Source organism: Nicotiana tabacum, chromosome 13, assembly GCF_000715075.1.
Source record: "Nicotiana tabacum cultivar K326 chromosome 13, ASM71507v2, whole genome shotgun sequence".
NCBI classification, from domain to species: Eukaryota; Viridiplantae; Streptophyta; class Magnoliopsida; order Solanales; family Solanaceae; genus Nicotiana; species Nicotiana tabacum.
The window spans coordinates 22,405,613-22,428,134 of NC_134092.1; the positions used below are offsets into that span (position 1 = coordinate 22,405,613).

At 34.9% G+C, this 22,522-nt stretch overlaps 1 protein-coding gene across 2 annotated transcripts; it reads right to left on the reverse strand.

Annotated features, from left to right (window-relative positions):
• Positions 1 to 10,618: 10,618 nt before the first annotated feature.
• On the reverse strand, positions 10,619 to 21,441 carry LOC107806819 (ubiquitin C-terminal hydrolase 12). Of its 2 annotated transcripts, XM_016631064.2 has the most exons (14): positions 21,277 to 21,441; positions 19,192 to 19,248; positions 19,027 to 19,107; positions 18,819 to 18,938; positions 18,249 to 18,371; positions 17,280 to 17,345; positions 17,069 to 17,157; positions 16,563 to 16,671; positions 16,413 to 16,481; positions 16,158 to 16,268; positions 13,408 to 13,474; positions 13,047 to 13,194; positions 12,795 to 12,952; positions 10,619 to 10,996 (listed from the first exon to the last, which is right to left on the reverse strand). In XM_016631064.2, the coding sequence occupies exons 4-14, from the start codon at positions 18,837 to 18,839 to the stop codon at positions 10,848 to 10,850; spliced, it is 1,110 nt and encodes a 369-aa protein (XP_016486550.2). In that variant the 5' UTR covers positions 18,840 to 18,938; positions 19,027 to 19,107; positions 19,192 to 19,248; positions 21,277 to 21,441; the 3' UTR covers positions 10,619 to 10,847. The 2 variants fall into 2 exon arrangements, with proteins under 2 accessions (XP_016486550.2, XP_016486549.2); XM_016631063.2 differs by lacking the exon at positions 19,192 to 19,248 and having other exon boundaries at positions 21,277 to 21,420.
• Positions 21,442 to 22,522: the final 1,081 nt, after the last annotated feature.

The window sequence follows — 22,522 nt, forward strand, 5'->3', positions numbered from 1 at the left end:
GAACATAATATCTGATCGACTAGCTGTAAGATAGAGTAGAGAACCAATCATACCTCGATACATTATTTTATCGACACTCTTACCATCTTTATCTTCATCCAAGGTAGTTGATGGACTCTTAGGCGTTCCTATGACCTTTGCATTCGACATTCCAAATTGTTTTTTGAGCTCTTTTGTATATTTTGTTTGACTAATGAAAATTGCTTTCTGTACTTGCTTGATTTGAAGACCAAGGAAAAAGTTAATTCCCCCATCATGCTCATTTCAAATTCCTGTTTCATGATATTTGAAAAGTCCTTGCATAGAACATGGTTAGTGCTACCAAAAATAATATCATCTATGTAGATTTGTACAATTAAATTACCTTGAGACGATCGTTTGATAAAAAGAGTAGTATCAATATTACCTCTGTCAAATCCATGTTCGACTAAGAATGAGACAGTCTTTCATACCAAGCTCTAGGAGCTTGCTTTAGACCATACAGTGCTTTGGACAATTTGTAGACATGATTTGAAAAGATTCATTTACAAATCCTGGAGGTTGCTTAACAAATACTTCCTTAGAGATGAACCCATTTAAGAAAGCACTTTTCATATCCATCTGAAATAGTCTAAAACATTTGTGAGCAGCATAGGCTAATAGAATGCGAATAGATTCTAACCTGGCAACATGGGCGAAGATTTCCTTGTAATCAATTCCTCCTTTCAGTGAATAGCCTTGTGCGACCAGTCTAGCTTTATTTCGTACAACTTGTCCAGATTCATTCAGATTATTTCTGTACACTGATTTTTTTCCTACAATGGATGCATTTGGTGGCTTAGGAATGAGTTCTCATACCTTATTTTTCTCAAATTGGTCAAGCTCTTCCTTCATTGCAGTTATCCAGCTTTTGTCCCGAAGTGCCTCATTCACTTTTTTTTTGGTTAGAACTGGGATATGAGAGCAATATTTGATGTATGCTTTAGTGATCTTCTAGTTTTCATTCCTTCCTAAGAATCTCCAATGATGTACTTATGTGGATATCCAGGCTCACTTTTCCATTCATTTGGAACAATTGATACCGACTCCTTTTCAATAGAACTTGTCTGAATAGTTGTAGAAGGTTCCTGATAGTCTATAGAACTGTTAGTTGTTTGTTCTTACTGTTCAATCACTTCGTCATGAGTATTTTCACATGTATTGATAGACTTTGGAACTATGAAAATTTCCTCATCTTCAAGAAGTATTTCATTCCTTAAGCGAGGATTAGTATCCATAAAAACAACATGTATAGATTCTTCAATAGAAAGAGTGCGCTTATGAAAAACTCTATATGCTCAACTAGAGGGAGAGTATCCTAGAAAAATAACTTCATCGCTTTTGGGATCAAACTTACCAAAATTGTCTTTTCCATTGTTATGTATGAAGCATTTGCAACCAAAAGAGTCCTTTCCATAATTCATATAGAGTCTTCTTGAGAATGGGTTGAATTAAGCATCTCTTGATGATGTGACATATGGTGCTTACAGCTTCTGCCCAGAAGTTGTGTGGAAGTGAGTTTTCCACAATCATAGTTCTTGCCATATCTTGCAAAGTTCTGTTTTTGCGTTCAACCACTCCATTTTGTTGCGGTGATCTTGGAGATGAAAAATTATGAGATCCCTTGATCATTGCAGAAGTTCTCAAATGCTTTGCTTTCAAATTCTCCTCCATGATCACTTCTTATGGAGGATATGTAGTAACTTTTTTCCCACAACACCTTCTTGCAGAAGACTTCAAAGTTCCTTAATGACTCATCCTTATGACTTAGAAAGATAACCCAGGTAAATCTAGAAAAATCATGTATTATAACAAAGGCATATTTTCTACCACCTATACTAGCAGTTCTAGTTTGACAAAAAAGGTCCATATGCAGGAGTTGGAGAGGTTTTGTAGTAGAGACAATATTTTTAACCTTAAAAGAGGACCTGGTTTGTTTTCCTGGTTGACATGCATCACAAATATGATCTTTTGAAAAATCTAGTTTTGGAAGACCAATGACTAAATCTTTTTTGGAAAGTTTATGAATAGTATGCATGCTGGCATGACCAAGTTTTCTTTGCCATACCCAAGGATCATCAATCATAGAGGCTAGAAAAATTTGATTACCAAGACTATCTATGTTACTGATGGTATAGACATTTCTGTCTCTATTTCCAGAAAGAATAACTTTACCTGATTCGTCTTTAATAAACCAACCATGTTTTTAAAAATGAACCTCATAGTCATTGTCACATAGTTGGCTGATACTGAGAAGGTTGTAACCAAGTTCATCAACCAGGTACACTTCGTCTACATCACATATTGAGCTGAGAGGAACTCTTCCGACTCCAATTATATTTCCTTTGGATTTGTCTCCAAAAGTGATTGTTCCTCCATCTAGTTTGTTGACAGTTTTGAATAGTTATTTGTTACCAGTCATATGTCTGGAACACGCGCTATCAAGGTACCATTTTCTTTTTTGATTCTTCTTGCGGTGTTACTGTAAAATATAAATTACTTATTTTTAGGTACCCAAGCCTGCTTAGGTCCTGAATGGTTAGTGCTCTGAGTGCCAGCTTGACTAGAGGGCTTAGGTCGCTAGACCCATCTCCTGTTTTTCTTAAACCTGTAATGTTTATAGGTATGACCGAGTTTTCTGCAATAAAAATAGGAGGGGTTATTGGAATTTTCATAGACTTTTTCTCCTCTAATTTTAAGCATGTAGTGGTTAGTGTTGTGACCATTTTTTCCACAATGGGTACATACATAGAGATTTCTATTTCTAGTTGAAGATTTATGTGAAGCAAATTGATTCGATCTAACTGAACTATGACTGGTGGATTTTCGCAATCCATTCAGTTGAAGTTGAAGTTCATTAACTGAATCTTAAAGCATATCTCTCTCAATTTCACATACTTCTAACTTCAAAGCCTAGTCTTTCTTTTCTCTTTGGATTTTTGAAGCTCATTCAAAACTTTCTCAATATCTGCAAGAGCAATATTAATAAATTCTTGAAGTTCATGATAGTTAGGACATGTCGGAAGATGTACCTAACTTGTTCCTTCGTCTTCTATGAGACCAAGTTCACGTGAGTCTTCATCACTATCTTCTTTGATAGCCATGAAGAACATGCTGGCAATTTTCTCGTGATCATATTCTTCTTCATCACTCTAAGCTCCAAAGGATTTCTTCTTTTGAAAGTTCCTGCTTAGTTTCTTTTTCAGTTCAGGGCATTCGGCTTGAATGTGTCCATATTTTCCACATTCATAGCATCTTCCATCATTTTTGTCATTTTCATTATTCGTCTTTCCTTTTTTGAAGTTTGTTTTGCCTCTTCTGCTATTTCGATTTTCCTCATCATGTTTGTTACAACCTTGGAGAGCATAGCTATATTCTCATCTTGTTCTCCTCATCTTTATTCTTCTTCTTCTTCTTCTTCTTAATTTTCTCATTCAGCCACAATTGCTTTGAATGCAACTGTCTTCCTTTTTTCTTGTTGAACTTGCCTGTCTAAGTGGGTTTTCTCGAACGTAATTAGATCATCTCTGAATTTATCATAGAATATTTTGTCAAGATCCTGACATTCCAAAGCAATGACTTTGGGTTGCCAAATTGTGGGAAGACTCCTCAAAAATTTTCTGACTTGTTCTCCACTTTTGATTGGTCTGCCAAAGGATTTTAAGTCTCTAAGGATTTTGTGAACCTAGAAAACATTTCCTCCACTGATTCTTCATCCTTCATTTGAAATAATTCATAGTCTCGAACTAGGAGATTGATCCTTGCCTCTTTCACTTTGTTGGCTCCTTCATATGTGACCTCTAACTTATCCCACATTTCCTTTGCAGTTTCACAGCTTGATATCTTTTCGTATTCTTCCCCACTGATAACATTGTACATCAGATTTTTTGCCTTGGCATTCACTTGAATAACAACTTATTGTTCTTCTGTGTAGTCATTTAAATCAAGAGGATCAGAAGATACTATAATTTGACCGTCTTTATCCTTTATTGGCGGAATTGGAAGATTTCCCTTTTTAATCACACGCCAAACCTTAATGTCATATGACATAGTATAGGTCTCTGTGTGCACTTTCCAATGAGAGAAGTGCTGGCCATTGAAGTATCGGGGTCGTATCTGAGAGGTTCCTTCTTGAAATAATGCTCCAACGACTATTTTTGATGCCATGATCTTTTTCTCATTTGCTGTTAAGCAATGTTCGTGAGTCCTGCTCTGATACCAATTGAAAGTACAAGAGGGGAGGTGAATTGTAACGGATTTAAAATTTAGTTGACTATGTAGGAATTTAGTCAACTAGACTTTACACAGTGATTGATCACTGTAGAAGTAAACTTGAGGAGACAGAAAAGTAAAGAAGACACATCAATTTTTAAACTGATTCAGTACCGGTGTGGTACCTACGTCCAGTTCCCTTGGGTCACACATGTTCTCTTAGATCTTTTGTAAGTGTTTACAATAGTGATGGTTTTAGTACGTTCACCACCAACGATATACATCAACAGTGATTCTTTCTTATTTTGACACAACTCTCATTTTGTTTTCTATCTATTCCTATATTTTGTGACATTTATAGACTTAAGAATACAGTATTTATACTAAGAACTAGAAAGGCGTAGAAACAGATGATGTAGTTGTGTATCTTTGGATGTTCTTCTACTTCTTCCTTTATAGCTCGATGAGTCTTCTATTTCCTTGTCTTCTAGGATTATATGGCAACAATTATTGGAGACATTTCCTTGTGAGGCATAGACATCTAAGATTGAGACCCAAGGGTAGCCTCATAAATATAGCTTGAAAGAGTCGCTAGATTCATCCTTAATCATGATGAATTATTTCCTCCATTTCTCCTTGATTTGAGCTTTGACAGATTGTTCTAGATTTGGTCTCCAACCGTAATTAGCTCTCTTCTCATTCTTGTGCGCGCTTGAGAATCTTTGACAAGTTTGACTGATTTTCTTTCTTTCTTTGTTCTTTAATTGATTGATTCATTTTCCATGTAGAGCAAAGTTCAAAATACATAGTCATTGAGTATGATCTTCTTTCCTTTCATCAACATCTTTGCTTTCCAGATCTGCACAAAATGAGATATCATTAGTCAAGGCTTTTTTTAGATTATTGATCATTATTAAAATTCTAAACTTAACAGAAAGATGGCTGATAAATTACAAGACATGGAGTGGTATCCTAAAGGATAAGTATATCCAAATTTGTAAACCACACAAGTTGCAGCTGGTAGTATAGGATTGTAATGATTCGACCGGTTATTTTATGCATTTAAGTCATGTTTCCCCTTTTGATGCTTTATACATGTGCATTTATGGTTTTATGACTTACGATGATGGTTAGTTTTGTTACAGAAAAGGTTTTGGGTTAATTTGGACCATTTGATTCTTGGTTTAGTAACTTAAGTTAGAAATATTGACCGAAGTTTGACTTTTATATAAACGACCCCGGAACGGTATTTTGATAGCTCCGATAGGTTCGTATCGTGATTTTAGATTTGGGAGTATGCCCGGACTTGGATTCGGAGCTCCCTAGGTTGATTTGAATTATTTTGTCGAAAGTTGGCAATTTGAGGTTCAGAAGTTTCTCTAAGTTTGATCGTAGGTTGATTTTATGACAATCGGGTTCAGAATTTGATTTTGGGACTTAGAATAGCTCTGTTTTGCTATTTGGAACTTGTCTGCAAAGTTTGGTGTAATTTGGAGTTCGTTTGATAGGATTCGAATGCTTGGTTGCAATTCTAGAAGTTCTTGAGTTTTCTTTTGAATTTCATATGTTTTGATGTCCGATTCGTGGTTCTAGATGCTATTTTTATATTTTGATCATACGAGCGAGTTCGTATGATATTTTTAGACTTGTGTGGATGTTTGATTTGGATCCTTGAGGGCTCGAGTGAGTTTCAGACGCGTTTCAGAATGTTTTGACTCAATTTCAGGTTGCTGGTGCTCCAGTTATTGCAATTGTGAGCACCAATATTGCAATTGTGATCATAGTAGGGGGTCTTAGGAATCGCATTTGCGATACCTGGATTGCATTTGCGAAGTGAGGCTAGCAAAGGTAGGCTCGCATTTGTGACTATTTTATCACATTTGCGATGGGAACATGCTTTGCAAATGCGAAGCCAATGTCGCATTTGCGACTTCCCAATTAGACTATCAGGCACCGCAATTGCAATTCCGTCTTCGCAATTGCGAGGGTTTGCAACTGCGAACCCAGTGTCGCAATTGCGATATCTGCACCTGAACAAAAGGGCTAGACAATTAGGATTTTATCTTATTTCTCTCATTTTAGAACCCTAGACTCGGTATGAGGCGATTTGCAGAGAGAATTTTCACCTGCAATTATTGGGTAAGTGATGTTGATAAATTTTTAACTATATTACATGATTATATATGAGATTTAACGTCAAATTTATGCGAATAAAAGAGAAATTTTATCTATATTTTGAAAAAAAATTAAAAAATTTAGGATTTGAGAGTCGAATTGGACTCGGATTTGAAACAAAACATATATATGAACTCGTGGAATTATAGATAGTCGGGATCTACCCTTGGACTTGAATTTTGACCGGACGGGCCCGGAGTCGACTTTTGTTGACTTTTGAAAAATTGTATAAATATCTTAACTTTATTAATCAAAATTGATTTCTCTTACATTGTTTGATGATATTAAGTCATTTTTTGTTAGATTTGAGCTGTGTAGAGGCAAACTTTAAGGGAAAGGCTATTTTTGATTATTGATTTGGCCTAGTTGAGGTAAGTATCTTGTCTAATATTGTATGGGGGAACTACCCCTCAGGACTTGGGTTGATTGTACTATTTGAATTATGTGGAAGACGTGTACACGAGCTGACAAGTGTGTATACAGGCCTATATATGATATTTGACTGGTTTAGACTCTTAGGTTACTTATAAGAACTTAATTGAAGTTATTATTATTTATTATATCTTTCTTTGTCATTTTTATTCTTACATACTTTAATTGAAATTGTTATTACATGTTCTAATTTTTTATTGTCAAAGTTACTCTTATGTGCATTTATTTGTAGTTGTTGTAACATGTCATTCTTTCTATTATTGAGTTATTGTCATGCATTTAGACTTAGTTGTTATTTCATGCTATCTCTTTCATTATTGAACTTATGTTTTGCACTTGAATTGGAAGTTTCCATCCCATGAGAATACCTTTATTGTGAGTTATTGAAGTTGTAGTTGTGAAACTTATTAACACATTGAGGCTGAAGTTCTTGATTATTGAGACATCTTTCCTCGTTAAGTTGTTTCTCATTAATTTTTTGTTGTTATTGAGATTTTTGCACACATTGTACTTGAGCCGTGGGCTATATATTGTGATGACATTTGGTATTGTTAATTTTTGCAATGTTGTGGCATATGGGCACGTGTGGTGCGAGTTGATTATTGTGTTGTGATATTGATGCGCATGCGGCGGTATAAGGTATGATTTATACGCATATTGCTATTAAGGGAATTACTTGAAGCCACACGGTGAAATAAGGGGGCTAAAGCGCGTGTAGCTATTTCGGAAAAAATATTTTAAAAAATATTAATGTAAGGCTCACGCGGCGATATAACGAAGATTGTGATTGTAAATTGTGACATGTGGATATGAGGTGTGGTGCCTCAGTTGTGATTCTTGTTGTATATTATATGTTCAAAAGGCTTGTTGATTTGAGCGGTTATTATCTTTCCTTCATTGTTTTACTTGTATTTTCACGGTACTTGATCACTTGTTGTTCCTAGCATACGTTCACTCTTTGTTGGCATTTATTGCTTTAAACTTCCGGTGTTAGCCTTACATCATCGTAATGCTCTGATGTCATCTATTTCTTTGTCTCCCGTTATTAGATTATATTATATATTGTTTAGGTTTCTTTTGTCTAGTAGGTGTCTTGACTTGGTCTCGTCACTATTCTACCGAGGTTAAGCTTGATACTTATTGAGTACCATTGTGGTGTACTCATGCTACGTTTCTGCACATTGTTTTGTCGATCTATGTAGTTATGCTTGTGCCAGACGCCAATAAGTTGACCCAGTTACTTTGGAGACTTCAAGGTATATGTTGACGCTCGTAGGCCTCAGAGTCACCTTCTTCTATTGCCTTACTACTGTTTATCTTCACTTCAAACAAAGTTGTATTTAGAGATTATTAGTGCATTTTCACTCAGTTTCACCGTGTTTTGGGATATCGTGACTGTTGTACCGTTTTGGTTTCACTATGAAAGTTATCAGTTTAAAATTTGTCATCTTAGTTGTTAATTCTGTTAAATCCTCAATGTATGTTAGGTTTACCTAGTTTTAGAGACTAAGCGCTATCACGACATTGTAAGGCATCGTGACAAGGATGATGACTTGAATCAAGGATTTGGGGTATGATGTCCAAATCCTTAGATGAATTTGCGCTGTAATCTCTTTTGGTTTGTGAAATGAAATAATTTACTTACCAAAAAATAAGAAAAAAAGGAAGAAACCTTTTCATTTTGGCTCTTTTGCTAGAGAATCAGCGACTGCATTTCCTTCCCTGAAACTATAACCTTATTCTAGAGTTTGTTAAAGGGAAGTGTTCTTTGTGTTGGAAATTATTAAGAACGTAACACCTTATTCTAGAGTTTGATTGAATCACTTGATGTTGTTGAGCGGTTGTATTGTGGATGAACAAGAAATGAGTGTTATTGTTGGGCCAATTATAACTCAAATGATCTGATCTTGAATTTACTTAAATATTTCTATATGCTATAGTGACGTATCCCAAAAGTTTGTGACGGAACTCGGGAAACGAATCATATTTATAAACATGTTCTTTGTAAACATTTTCACACTTTTTAAATAAATATTCCTATGTTTTGATGCATATACTTAAATCACAAACAATTGTTCACATAACCGATTCTCTCTTATTCGCCAATCTCCGACGTCATCTCTGTCCAAACATGTATATGGTCGAACCAGATCTTATACATTTTTGATAAAATGAGTTAGGTAGAGGAAATTTAGTTTATATCGTAACAATGTAATCCATTGTGCACTTGAGAATAGAATCGCCTTTTGAAATGATTGTTATCTTAATATTTTTGGGCCAAATTTTTTTTTTTTTCCAAAAATTAAGATGTTTGGACAAGTTTTTAGTTGGAAAAAAAAAGTAATTTTGAAGAGAAACAGAAGCAGTTTCTAAGAAGCAGAAAAAAGTAACTTCTTTCCAAAAGCACTTTTCTGAGAAGCGCTTTTGAAAAAAATACACTTTGAAGCAGTTTTTAAAATCTTAGTCAGACACTAATTACTGCTCAAAAGTATTTTTCAAATTAATTAGTCAAACACAAACTGCTTATCACCAAAAGCACTTTTTGAAAAATACTTTTGAAAAAAACACTTCTCAAAATAAGCTAATTTTAGAAACTAGGCCAAACAGGCAGTTTTCTTGATTTTTCACCTTTTTATAGTTTTGAAGCTTGAGATTAGAACTGGTTTTAGTACATTGAGAAATGTATAAAACTACTATAGGGCGATATTAATTTAGAGAATAAATAAGAGAGATATTCTCTTAGTTTTGACTTCATTTGCTCTTCTTTTTTCTTTCTTTTTTTCTGTTAGACAATTTAACATCTCCATTTATGAGCTCTTTTACGGTTTCAAACTTTTCTAAATCTCCTAAAGTTTCTTTTTATGATGTTTGGCCTTCTCTTTTCTTTTTTCTTTTTAAAGATGGTTTGCTTGCTTAGCTTAAATTAATTACGGCATAAATCAATTGTTACTGTTGTTTTCGCATTTTACTTTTTAAAATTTAAAGACTTTGTAAATGTTTTATTTTCAAGTTTCTCTGCCTATCTCCTGAGAAGATTGAAAATTCACGATTAGCAAATCAGTAAAACAATTCATTAGGGAGTCAAAAAAAAAATGATGTTTACGTGGCATTTCTTTTAGATCAGTAAATTTATTTATTTCTCACTTTTTTGTTTTCTCCCTCATTTTCCGTCTACAGTAGTTTGAACATGCCAACAGTCACCAAGTATAGTTAGCATAAAAATTAGTTGCAACAGTAAATATTATTTATGAACACTGTCATTGTAAAACTACAAATTGATTGGAAATGCTTTTACTTATTTGGTTTTGTCGTTTTGCTCTATTTTATTCTTATACAATTGGTTTTCAATTCTTTTTCTTATATATATATATATACTCTTCAAAGTATTACCGTTGGTTAATTAAGAATTTCAATTTCATTTCATCTTCGGAAACGAATGTTTTGGCGTTAGAGTTTTGAGATTCCTAGGAATGTTAAAATACTTGTACTTGCAATTAGATTGAAGGAGTGACAAAAATAAATATAAGAGATAACTCTGGACGAAGGAAACTGAAAAGAAGATTTTACTGGAACCAAATATCACCCTCCCAACCATGCATATTTTTATATCATACCTCATTAGTTCCACTTTATGTCAATTTATCATTTTTAATTTGTATTAATAAAAAGAATTGCACATCTTTTAATATTTAGAATGTTTTTTACTTGAACTTCAATTTTACCCTTAATAATAAGATCACAAGATGTAAGATAAAAGTATTCCTTTTTTTCTTAAATTATGCGTCAAGCTAGGAATATTTGCATTAGCTAGTAATTACTATGGGAAATGCTAGCCAGAGATCCCAATGCTCAAAAAGGCTGTCTAAGTACTTTCAACAGACTTTGGATTAACATCTATAGAGCTACTACGCTATGACCAGGGAATTTCAAAAACTTGAATAACTGTTTACTGGAGGAATGAATCCTCTACATTAGTGATGCATAGATCCTTACTTAAAACCTTTCAGTGATCAATTGGCTTTGCGCACAGCAACATCAGCTTCAATTATGACAGTATCATCCATAATATAACCTTTTTCAGGATGACATAGATCACTAAGAAGCATGAATGATGTGAAACCCCAGTCCTTCTCTCTTTCATTAAACTGGTGTTGAGTATCTGCAATAAGGATCATACAATTAAAGAACATAGTCATAAATTGGTTCTTAACCGTACTTCATTGACCACTAGTCACACCCTTGAGCGCGAGAAGCTTACTATTCTAGTGAAAGACTAGAGATAATAGCTGCCTAACACATTATACCAAGACAAAAAGGCAGTGGGACTATCCTCACTTTCCCGAAGTCCCTCCCGTAAGGGAAGAAAACAAAGAAAGCCATCAGGCAAACCAATCCGGTGGCTACAGATTTTGAAATTTAAGGGGGGAAAAAGAACTAAGAAAACTGAGCAGGCAAGAAGAATAGTCTCTTGCTTTAATCCGTAAGTTGGATGCAGAAGGAGATTTAGATATCCTACATGGGACTACTATATACTAGAGACTGAGCGAATTCATAAAAATAGTATTATATTCCACCATATCGACGGAACAAAGCAGAAAAACAACCTTAGTTCTGCAGCCCAAACTGGTTATATTCTTAAACACCGGCACGGCTCCGAGGATAATTCAGGCCCACCGTCGCAGCAAACAGAAGCCTTTAGAGGAATATACTACCCCTCCTGCTACTTGTGGTACTTCATGAATATATTATTCTTTATGGATTAGTTATAAGAGTAGAAAGCTCAGCATTAATTCTGTCTCTGTGCCTTTTCACTGCTTCACAATGGCTTCAAGGTGCATGGTGAGATTTCCATTCAAGTAAACTAATGGTGTCATGATTAAACTTAACAAAGACCAAAAATGCTCACTTTTGATAAACTTAAAGGATTAAATATGCTAAGTGGTATATTAAATGGACGACTTTAGACCTACACTCGAACACAAGGGACCATTTATATCATTTTCTCTAAGAAAATACATATAAGTACATTAGAAGATGTTGTCTATAAAAACTCTACATATGACGGGTACAGAGCCCTTGAAGTTTTTCTAAGGTTTTGTCCAAGATGGGCACTACCTTTGAGGGGTTAGAGGATGAATTTTGTACATTTGAGGAATAGCCTCTTATTCTTAGTTAGCTTTTGGTGCACACATAAAGTTCTCGCGTGTAGAAGATTGGATAACATTTTCAGGAACATACTATTCTGTAGGTTCTCTACTTATTGGTATACGTCTTGAATACGGGAGCTTTTCCCACATTTTTTAAATAGTTTTCCCCACATTAATTAAAAAAAATTACCTTATCGGGAAAAAGATGACTCGTACAGGCCGACAAGATTCAATTTAATGAACAGATCTTTCCAGAATCAATTAGATATGACAGTATTAAAGAGGCCTTTTAGACAATACTACAGGTTAAAAAAATAATGATAAAGATGAACCCATATGTCTTTCAGCAAAACAAACAAAAGAAACTCATGGAGAATTAGCATCACAATGTTGAAGCATTGTTGGCAGAAGAATTGAGCAATAAAACATTTATGAACCCACATCATTGTTGGAGCACTTTTGAAATCAACAGCCCAATGAAAACCTAGATGGCATGTTTTATTATTAACAGTCAAAACTCAAAACGATAATACATGGGTGGAAGTTCATTAATTAATTAGTTCCTTACGGATGAAAGAAAAATCAAACATATGCACAGAATACTACCTGAAATAAGTTATCCAGAAAAGTCTAAAGTTTGATGATTACTCTCCACAGCTGACTATGACGAAAATCAGAAAAAATCTAACGCAACAAAACCTTATTCAAACGGCTTAAAACATGCAGTTGTTAGAAAACCTATAGATTTTCCCTCATTTTATAATTCATGCGCGAAATTCATATCTTTTATACACAAGTGAGATCTCTGACCTTTTCTCACTGTGAACTTGTTCTGAATTTGATTGTGAACAGCTAAGCTAAACTGGGCATATTTACTCCACCCGTAAGGCAAGCTTGCAGAATCTGCCACATCTAAGTAGATTGATAAACAGTCTACCTTGTTCCCTTTTGGGAATATCAATATCCTCCTGCCAGCCACAATGCACCATATAGTACATCAATATCATATCCCCATTAAATTTGTAGCAATCCACTAAAAAAGGGGGTGTTGAAAATAATTACCATTTATATCCTCCTACATTAAAAACTTCAGAGTACAACTTCTTCACATTCAACCTTGAAAAATTATCGATAGTCCATGTGAACTGGGCTGATGCCGGATCATCAACCGCCTGTGCATCCACCGTACTTGCTGTGTCCGCTGGTGCAACTGCCAAAAAATAAGGCGTGCCAAATCTTTGAAAGGCAGAAAAAAGTAAGATATCGATCAATCAACCACACCTCTATGCCAAACTTGCCGGGGTCGGCAATATGAATCTTTTACATATTCTGCTCAATTTGGCTCCATTTCATTCTAAAACTGGTAGTAATTAGTGCAAATTACGCATACTACAATTCAACCAATGTAAAGTAGGTGAGATACCTTTGATAGTCTGAGGTATCTTAGTAGGAGAGTCGGAAATAGGAACAACCATTTGGTGCTCTTCTGGCTGCCAAGGACGAAGCAAAATGATAAATCTTTCGCATGTAAGGAGAGAATTTAGGTAAAGTTTACACCGTAGTAGCATCATATTATTAAACTAAGCACATATTCATCCAAGACATCAATTTGTTTGGGGACTCCACCCAGCAGAAACAGAGTAAAGCTGTAAATAATTGAATTCATAGGGCAACAGAGTGGATTAAATCCATCACTATCGCATTTTAGGGAAATTTAAATCAATTATCAGCAACTATAAATCCCAAAAGAATCATAAATTTTTCAAAATGCCACCAAATAAAGCTAGTTTAAACAAAAAGATGTGAAACGGAGTAACACTGTAAAAACAAAGTAAATTCACACAGCAACACAACTAATAAATTCAGTCAATATCATATTATAAAGAGACTTTAGGTCAACTTCACACCGCAATCACAGCGGATATATGAGCACCTGTAAATAAATAAACAAAAAAATCTATACTTTGAAAACTACACCAACCAAAGCTACTTTAAATACAAAAACAAGCGAAACAGAGCAAAGCTGTAGAAGCAAAGTGAATTAACAGAGCAAAAATTACAAAGAATCATTGCCCGGGTACCCGGTGTACAATCAGCGGTGAATATGAGATACTTCAGTAATTGAGAATTCAAGTATGTGAGATTAATCTAAACGTTTGAGATGATGGATCTAAGAACTTTCTTGAGTTCAAGTTATTGTGTGACGAGGAAAAGGAAGAGGTAGTGAAGAGAAAAAAGGTTTACATTGGGGGGTTCAGAATTTCCAGAGATGTTTTTTATAGTAGTATTTGAACACGGATATGTTAATCAGTATAAGGCATTAAGCAGGGAGTTTTTTGTTTCTTTGAAAAATTTCTTCTCTCTTTTCCCTTTCATGTGGGAGGAGGTTGTTGTTAGTTTAACAGTAGTTGAATGTTGATAGTGTGTCCATTTCAAAACATGTCTGTCTCATTGATATTTCAAAACATGTCTGTTCCTAGAGTATTAATAGACGATATTCTGACCATCAAAAGGTTTGATAGAATAGTGGGAACCTTTTACCTTATAGCTAGAGGTTCCTTGTCGAGCTTTGCGAATTGAGAACCTTTAGATAAAGAGTTTTTACCTCCTTATTGAATCTACCTGTCGTGAATCTGAATAAGTCAAGTGTGTGAATTTCAAATACTGGATGTCTACATAAAAAATATTGTTAAAATTTTAATCTTTTTCATGGATATTTGAATATCATCGTTGTCTTAGTATCCAATATTATCTATTGTCTGGTGATTAGGTTAAAAATTGTATTGTAAATTGGTGTGATCGAGGTTTCTACAAAAATTGCATTTATACATGCGTCACAGATTTTAAAAGAAAAAGAAAGAGATTTACTTGTTAAAGGGAAGCGTTCTTGTGTTGAAATTTATTATGAACTTAAGACCTTCTCTAGAGTTTGTTTAATCACTTGATGTTGTAGGATGGCTGTATCGTGGATGAACAAGCAATAAGTGTTATTGCTGGACCAATTACAACTCTAATGATTTGATCTTGAATTTCCGTAAATAAATGAGATATTCTCATCTCACAGTGAGGATTTTCTTATTAACTTTCAAATATGCTTTATAATATAACCAACATAATGATGTATTAGCATTGATTAAAAGAAAACAATTGATTTATCATTCATATAAACTTCAAAAGGAATACTTGTAAACCCTTATCTTTCAGTTCCTCCTCCATAATTATCACAGATTGGCATAGATTGTGTACTTCTGTTGTATGCCTTCCTATCAATGAGGTCAGTTGCCAAAACATACACTATTAGCATTTATCGAATTTCCGATGGCCGAAGATCTGTCAGAATAGCAAAAAAATTCCGACAGAAGGAAATACTACATTACAGATGGAAGGCGACGAAATCCGTCGGAAGACTTGTGGCACCAGTTTGAGTGAAAACTTTAGTGCAACTTTTTCAGGTGGCTAGCCGGTGGACATTTGTTAAATATATAAATTGTTTATTGTTAAATAAATTTTCACCATCCAAAATGTATAAATATTAATTTAATTATTTAGATTTTTCAACGGCTAGCTGCGGCGTACTTATTGAAATAAGTGATTTCCGACGGGGACTCTTTAAATTCCAATGACTAGCTGTCTAAAATGTCTTAACACCTCCTTCAGTCCCCTTTCTTCCCCATTTTTTCCTCTCTCAAACTTAGTCTTGTTCTGTTATTCTCCTCCAAGAAATGACTTTTTTAGCCATTCAAGAGCTTCCATCGACCACCTTCTTTTCCAGCCAATCACTACTCTCCCGGCCACGTTCCTTGGGGAAAAGACCACCAAGTTAGCAAGTAAGGAAGTCGTTCAATAGCCGGACTTCCTCACTGAGAAACCAAATTCCGGTGGAGCATCTCGCAGGTGATTCGTGGCTCCTGCTTCAATATATGTCTGCTGCGATTCGTCATTTAACAATACTACAACAGGTAATCTCTAGATTTCTACATGTCTTTGAATCTGTCTCTTTCTCATGACTATGTTGGTTCCCGGGTTCGGTTGTTTGGTTAAGTCAAAGTGAGCAAAATACAAGTATGGCAGGCGTACTACCAAAGATATAGCCATCATCAAAATCTATTGCAATGTTGCAACAATCTCTCATACTCCAATGACAATATCACAATAAGAGCGTGCCACACATACCTGGCGATTGTGCACGTACTCCAAAAATGAAGGAACCTCAGGAAAGCGATATTGTTCACTGACGTGATTTCGAAGGGATTTCTGAAAGCAAATTATATCCCCATCTCCTATCTACAAAGCCAGAGCAGTATTGCATAAAATTTTCATTGCTAATAATTCCAGCAGAAGAAACAAAAAGAAAAAATTATTGGAAGAAATTGACTACATCAGCAAGTGCATAAAAACCCCAAGCAACTGGCAATTTATTGCACATACCTCACAGTCACGAAAACTCTGGTTCCCGTCTATGTGTTCACACATCACATTGGGTTCAAATTTTATTTCCTGTGAATAACAAAACATGAAAAATCACATATCATATGTTAAGAGTTAAAAAACTATTAGCAAGAGAAGAAGAAAACTAACCTCAAAAAGTTCAATTTCTTCATCAGGCGAAAAGCCAACCAATTCATTTAGCTTTGTTAATATCTCCATCGGCTTGCCACTTTCTTTTACAAAAAGCCGTCCAACATACCTGACAACAAAAAGAAAATTAAACGGAGAGAGATCAAAAAACTCGTCCACATCATGGCTTCTCGTATATGCAGCCCCATGCAGTTGGACTTTAACAGCATATCAAGTTTCAAATCCATTAAATTTTGAATTAATATGAACCGTCATCAAGTCCAAAGCTTTGATCTAGTCGTCGTCTTCTCCCTTTTTCCCTTCTTTGTTGTACACTCATGCTAACTACAGTGTCACATTCAATTCTCTACGATGTCGGTTATAGACCTCTAGACTGTGTAAAAGTACAAAGCACCTTTTCCATGTGGTCGTGTTGTCTCAAAACAAATGAGCAAATCCCAAATTCAAACATGAAAATCGCTACTTTAGTGAAAGTATTAAACCTATATAGAAGCAAGATGTAATACCTTATCTTCTCTTTCAGGGGGTCATAAAATTTGAAAAATAGAAGGATATCTTCCTTGGTCTTCTCTGGTGGAGGAAAAGGTCGCAAATCCTGCAAAAATACACAAAATAAAATAAAACACAAAAGTGAAACATGTAGATAAAGCCTCACAGAGAAAACATGCAACATGTGAATCATCAAAAGGGAAGACAAGTAGGCAAGTGATGCATTACCAGGCATAATTCTACGTCCAGAAACAGTTTTAGCTCAGCACTATTCCTGTCTCTCAGTTGACCAACCTGAAAACACATAATGTGAAATCATTAACACTGAGTTAATCAAGCTGTACCATTGTTTAACAAACTGTAGAAACCATGGACTATAGAAGAAAGATTGCAAGACAAAATGATCATAATACCTGCCACAATTGTCACGCTTCAAGAAAATCACTTTCAAGGGGGGCGAGGGGTCACAATACTTGGTCCAATCCAAAAACATGTCCAGAGTGTGGGGAAGAGGGAGTTAAGGGGATACAGAGAGATAGAGAAGGAGAATGGACTTGTGGACCAGCAATGGATGAACCAACATGATCAGAAATATTGATCTTATTCACTAGCAACTGAAGACATCTATTTTGCTAAGCAACGGGAAATTGGTGGATGCCAAGTTCTTGATCAAAATTTTCAGGAAACAGAGTTACGTTTGCAGTAAGTATTACATTCCATAGTCGATTAGGGCCCACATAGCTTTTTTTGATAATGTTGGTGTCCTAGCTCCGGTGCACCTCGACTGTTCCACCGGGTACTTACTATCTTCCACTAGCACACCTATCAAGCTGAGTCCACGTAACTATATTACTTTCTTTATTCTTGCAAACATACAAATTGATTATCAATAAATATAGCCTCTTTTTTGGGTAGAAGACAGATCAAGCACGAGAAATCACTGAATCAAACTGTCCCATATAGCTGCAGACCATATATGGAATTGTCTCGTAATGTCAGATAGCTTCACACCACTGACAAGAATATCATGCTACGGTCATTCCTTTTTCGTTTCATGTGAAGGGACAAGCCAAGGAGAATAAACTTTATGTAGAAGACAAAACATGAAATATACAAAGAACATCACCATGAAAACTGCACTCATAACTCAGACGAAGAGCACACTGCAGAAAGACAGCATTGTCAGACAGAACTTACGGATTGAGTTTCCTCATGAGCTGTCAATGCACGATCAGGCCGATACGTATGGTTCTGGCGTTTTGCCCATATCCAGTAACGTTGAAATTGCACCGGTATACCCAATTCCTTAGCAACTTCCTCCTAGAAACAGATGTACCATCAGACACATGCCATACTTAAGACTTAGTGATTGTCTGATTGACCAATGACATTCAAGAGAAATATGCTTATCTTGTCTGCTGAGAGAGCACTAGTAATTATGTGAACCCTCCCACCCTAACCATTAGAACTCCGTATTCTGAATTTTTATGATTGTTTGTATTCTACTCAAATTTTACCTATAATTAGCACTCAGAATTCAAAGTTTCATCTTTTAACTCGATATAAACACAAGTTACAGAAGTTTACCTTCCATATTTCAAGTTGTAGAAGAAACAAATTTCACATGACGCCTCTTTATTAGATAAGGTCAAACCGACTTCATTCTTATGTCGTACATACAATTGCGCGTCATGTTTAGTAAGAGCAATATGGCTATAACTTTGCAAATCTATGAGAAAAAGAAATGCAACAGAATGATAACTGTACCTTCAATTGAGTAAATGGCATCTGTTTCTGAATACGAAAAGTACGCACTTTATCATGATCCACAAGATCAAAATAAATCTCCTTTCCGATTTGTTCACCGAGGTCTTCATCACGAGCTACCTGAAAATGAAATGAAATTTTTAGTTAAACGTTTCCTAAATATAAAGATACAAGAAGTAAAGCATAGAGACTAAAAGTTGAAAGAAACCTTGATGATTGTGTAGAGATGATCCTCTACTTTCTCCTTTCTCTTTTGTTCCTTTTCTTCTTGCTCTTTCTTCAGTGTTATCTGAAAGTTGAGGTTGATAAAAGATTACTACGACTGAACTAATAGAATGAGAAACTAAATCAACAGTATTGAGTATAAACCCACCCGGAGATGCTCGACTATATCCTTCTCATCCACATTGCATTAATCTTTTCCTTGTCACTTACGTATATAAACAAGCACATGCGCGTATTAATATTTATAAAACCGGACGGTGAGTTTTGCTAAAATAAAGATAAAAGTATAGACAACTCGAATTTATTGAATTTCCAATGGTTGGAAATACTACATTATCGATGGACAACCGTCGGAATCCATCGGAAGACTTGTGGCGCCAGTTAGCGAGAAAATTTTAGCATACTTTTTCAATTGGCTAGCCAACGGAAATTTACTAGAAATCAATCTAACAAAGCTTAACAGTTTTGATCAATCTTTCGCATTTAAAAAGAGAAAATTACGTCAATTTTACACTGCAATAGCATCGGATTATTAAATTCAGCACATATCCATCCCTAAGATCATTTTTTCCGAAACTCCACCAAGTAAAGCACCTTAGAACAAAAACACGCAAAACAACAACATAGTGGATTAAGCATCACGATCGCACTTGAGACAAAATTTTGGTCAATTTCAAAGTGCAATCATAAATCTTGCAAAAGCTACTTTAAACCAAAAACAAAACAACGCAAAACAGAGTAAAACTGAAAAACAAAATGAATTCACACAGCAACACAGCCAATAAATTCACTCAGTATCATATTTTAAGGAAATTTTAGGTCAATTTCACCCCACAATCACGGCTGCTTAAATTCACCAACAATAAATTTTAAAAGAATCAATAAACTAAGCAAAGATACACCAAATAAAGCTATTTTAAACCCCAAAAAATACACAAAACGGAGTAAAACTGGAAAAAAAATTGAATTCATAGAGCAACACGGCTAATAAATTAATTCAGTATGGCTTTTTAAAGAAAGCTTAGGTCAATTTCACACCACAATCATAGCGGACTAAATTCAGCACCTATAAAGAAAATCAATATTTTCACAACTAGACCAAGCACAGCTACTTTAAACAAAAAAAATATATGCAAAATTGAGTAGAGCTGTAAAAACAAAGTGAATTCACACAGCAACACAGCTAATAAACTCAGTAACAGTCACATTTTAAAAGAAATTTAATGTCAATTTCACACCACAATCACAGCAAAGTGCAAACTATGGGTGTGTTTGGTGTAGAGGAAAATATTTTTTTTCAATTTTCCAATGTTTGGTTGGTCATAATGTTTTTTGGAAAATATTTTATTCCTTAAAATACCAGAAAAGAATAAGGAAAACAAGTTCCATAAGCAGCATTTTCATCCTGATTGTGTCGTCCCCACCCCCAACACCTCGGCTCCAACCCTGTCCCCTCCCCCAACAAACCGACCCCCCAACCCGACCCCTATATCACCCCCACTCCCACTCCCACTCCCACTCCCATCTCATCTCATCCCCGCCCCACCACCAGAGGCGTATCCATGTTTATGGATATGGGTTCACGTGAACCCATACTCCTCTACCAAAATCATATATAACAATGTTATATTTCTTTAATATTACTTAAATATATGTGTGTGAACCCATGATCAAAGACTCCTATGGTACAAGTATTGTTGAGTGCACCTCTACAAGTCAAAATTGGCGGTTCAAATTACACTCTGAACGGTCTTGATTTCGGCACGAAGAATAGATATATATGTGAAAATTACTAAATTTTCAAAAAGAATATAATTTTGAACATATAATTTCAAAAGTGTAGTGGGTTCACGGTAAGAGACTAAAGTTAAACCCGTCAAATATAAATTCTAGATACATTTCTCCACAGTAGTGCACCCATCCTCGGATCCGCCTCTGCCCACCACACCACTTCCACCCCTACTAATAGCTAGTATAAAAACTTTTGGGACAAAATTTTCTGCTTACTTACCAAATACCAGAAAATCACTTATTTTCTAGGAAAACACTTATAAGGAAAACATTTTTTGGTGGAAACCAAACACACCTTATAATCAGCACCTATATTTTTGAAACTACACCAGGAAAAGCTACTGTAAACAAAAAATAGGCAGAACAGAGTAAAACTGTAAAAGCAAATAAGTTCACAGAGCATAAGTTACAGAGGAATCAAGAGTAAGATTATTACACCTACCGGAGGAGGATCGGGGAGAGACATTGCCGGAGAACTGTGACCGTACGATCGGTGGCGAATGGGAGAAACTTCCGTACTTGAGAATTCAGTGCATGTGAGAGGAGAGAGCGTTGGGTAAAGGAAGAGGAAGAGCTAGTGAAAATAAAGAGGTTTACTTTTGGGGGTAGTTTCGTGATTTCAAGAGGTGTTTTCTTTTTCAGTGGAACTGTAGATGAGTGCCATGTGTTCAAATAAATTTTAATGGTCAAGGTCTTACTTTACAATTTTTTTCTAGTTTGGATATAAATTCAATGAAAGTTGCGGTTGAAAAATAATTTTTTTAAAATAAAATTGTGCTTGCATATATATTTTATTTGACTAAAAATTTTATAAATGAAAGAAAAAATTTCACCCAAAAACTACTCTAAATAAGTTTTTTGTGAACTTGAAAAAAACTTCAATATGTTTTTCAAAAATTGATCATGTTCCATAACAAACGGTGTTTCTAAATCTAAAATTTATGATCAAACGGGTGCTAAATTTATTTTTTGCATTACACATCAATTATTAAAAATATAGGTTTTCTTTAAACACAAAAATACCAATCCTCGGTAGTGTATGTCAGGAAATCATATGCAAATAATTAAATACATGGAAGCTCTATATCATATGCGCGAGCGCAGACACAATTTTTTTCTTTTTTTCTTTTTTTGATGAGATATGATATTGTACGGGGATACTTGCACCTTACAGTAATAATGATTATTTCTTACTAATTTTCAACTATACTTTGGTACTATTACAACCCTAATAATATACATTAGCATTTTGGTATTTTCCTGTTTCATGTAAACTCCAAAACAAATATTTGTAAACTCTTTTTTTCTGTCACTCATCAACTATTACATTTCAATATATATATTCAACACCCCCTACTCCACACAATAGCATGGGGATGTATACGTCTTGTTATTGCATGCCTGCTCTTATTTATGGCAGTTACGAAAATAGTAAATAATAAATATAGTACTATAGTAGTTTGTAACTTTTTCTCTTTGTGGCAAGTGTTGTAGTCTTATTGTCACTCACAGTTCGAGGAAATCAAATTCATATCTAAAAGGCATGTCCCTTTTTCAGTTATTGATTCGTATGACAGTTCATTTCAAAATGCTTTTGGCTTAGAGTTTTGAAAATTTTAATATACTTAAGATACTTATAATCCATATTCAAGGGGTACTAACTAAAACACATACTAAAAGAGATGATT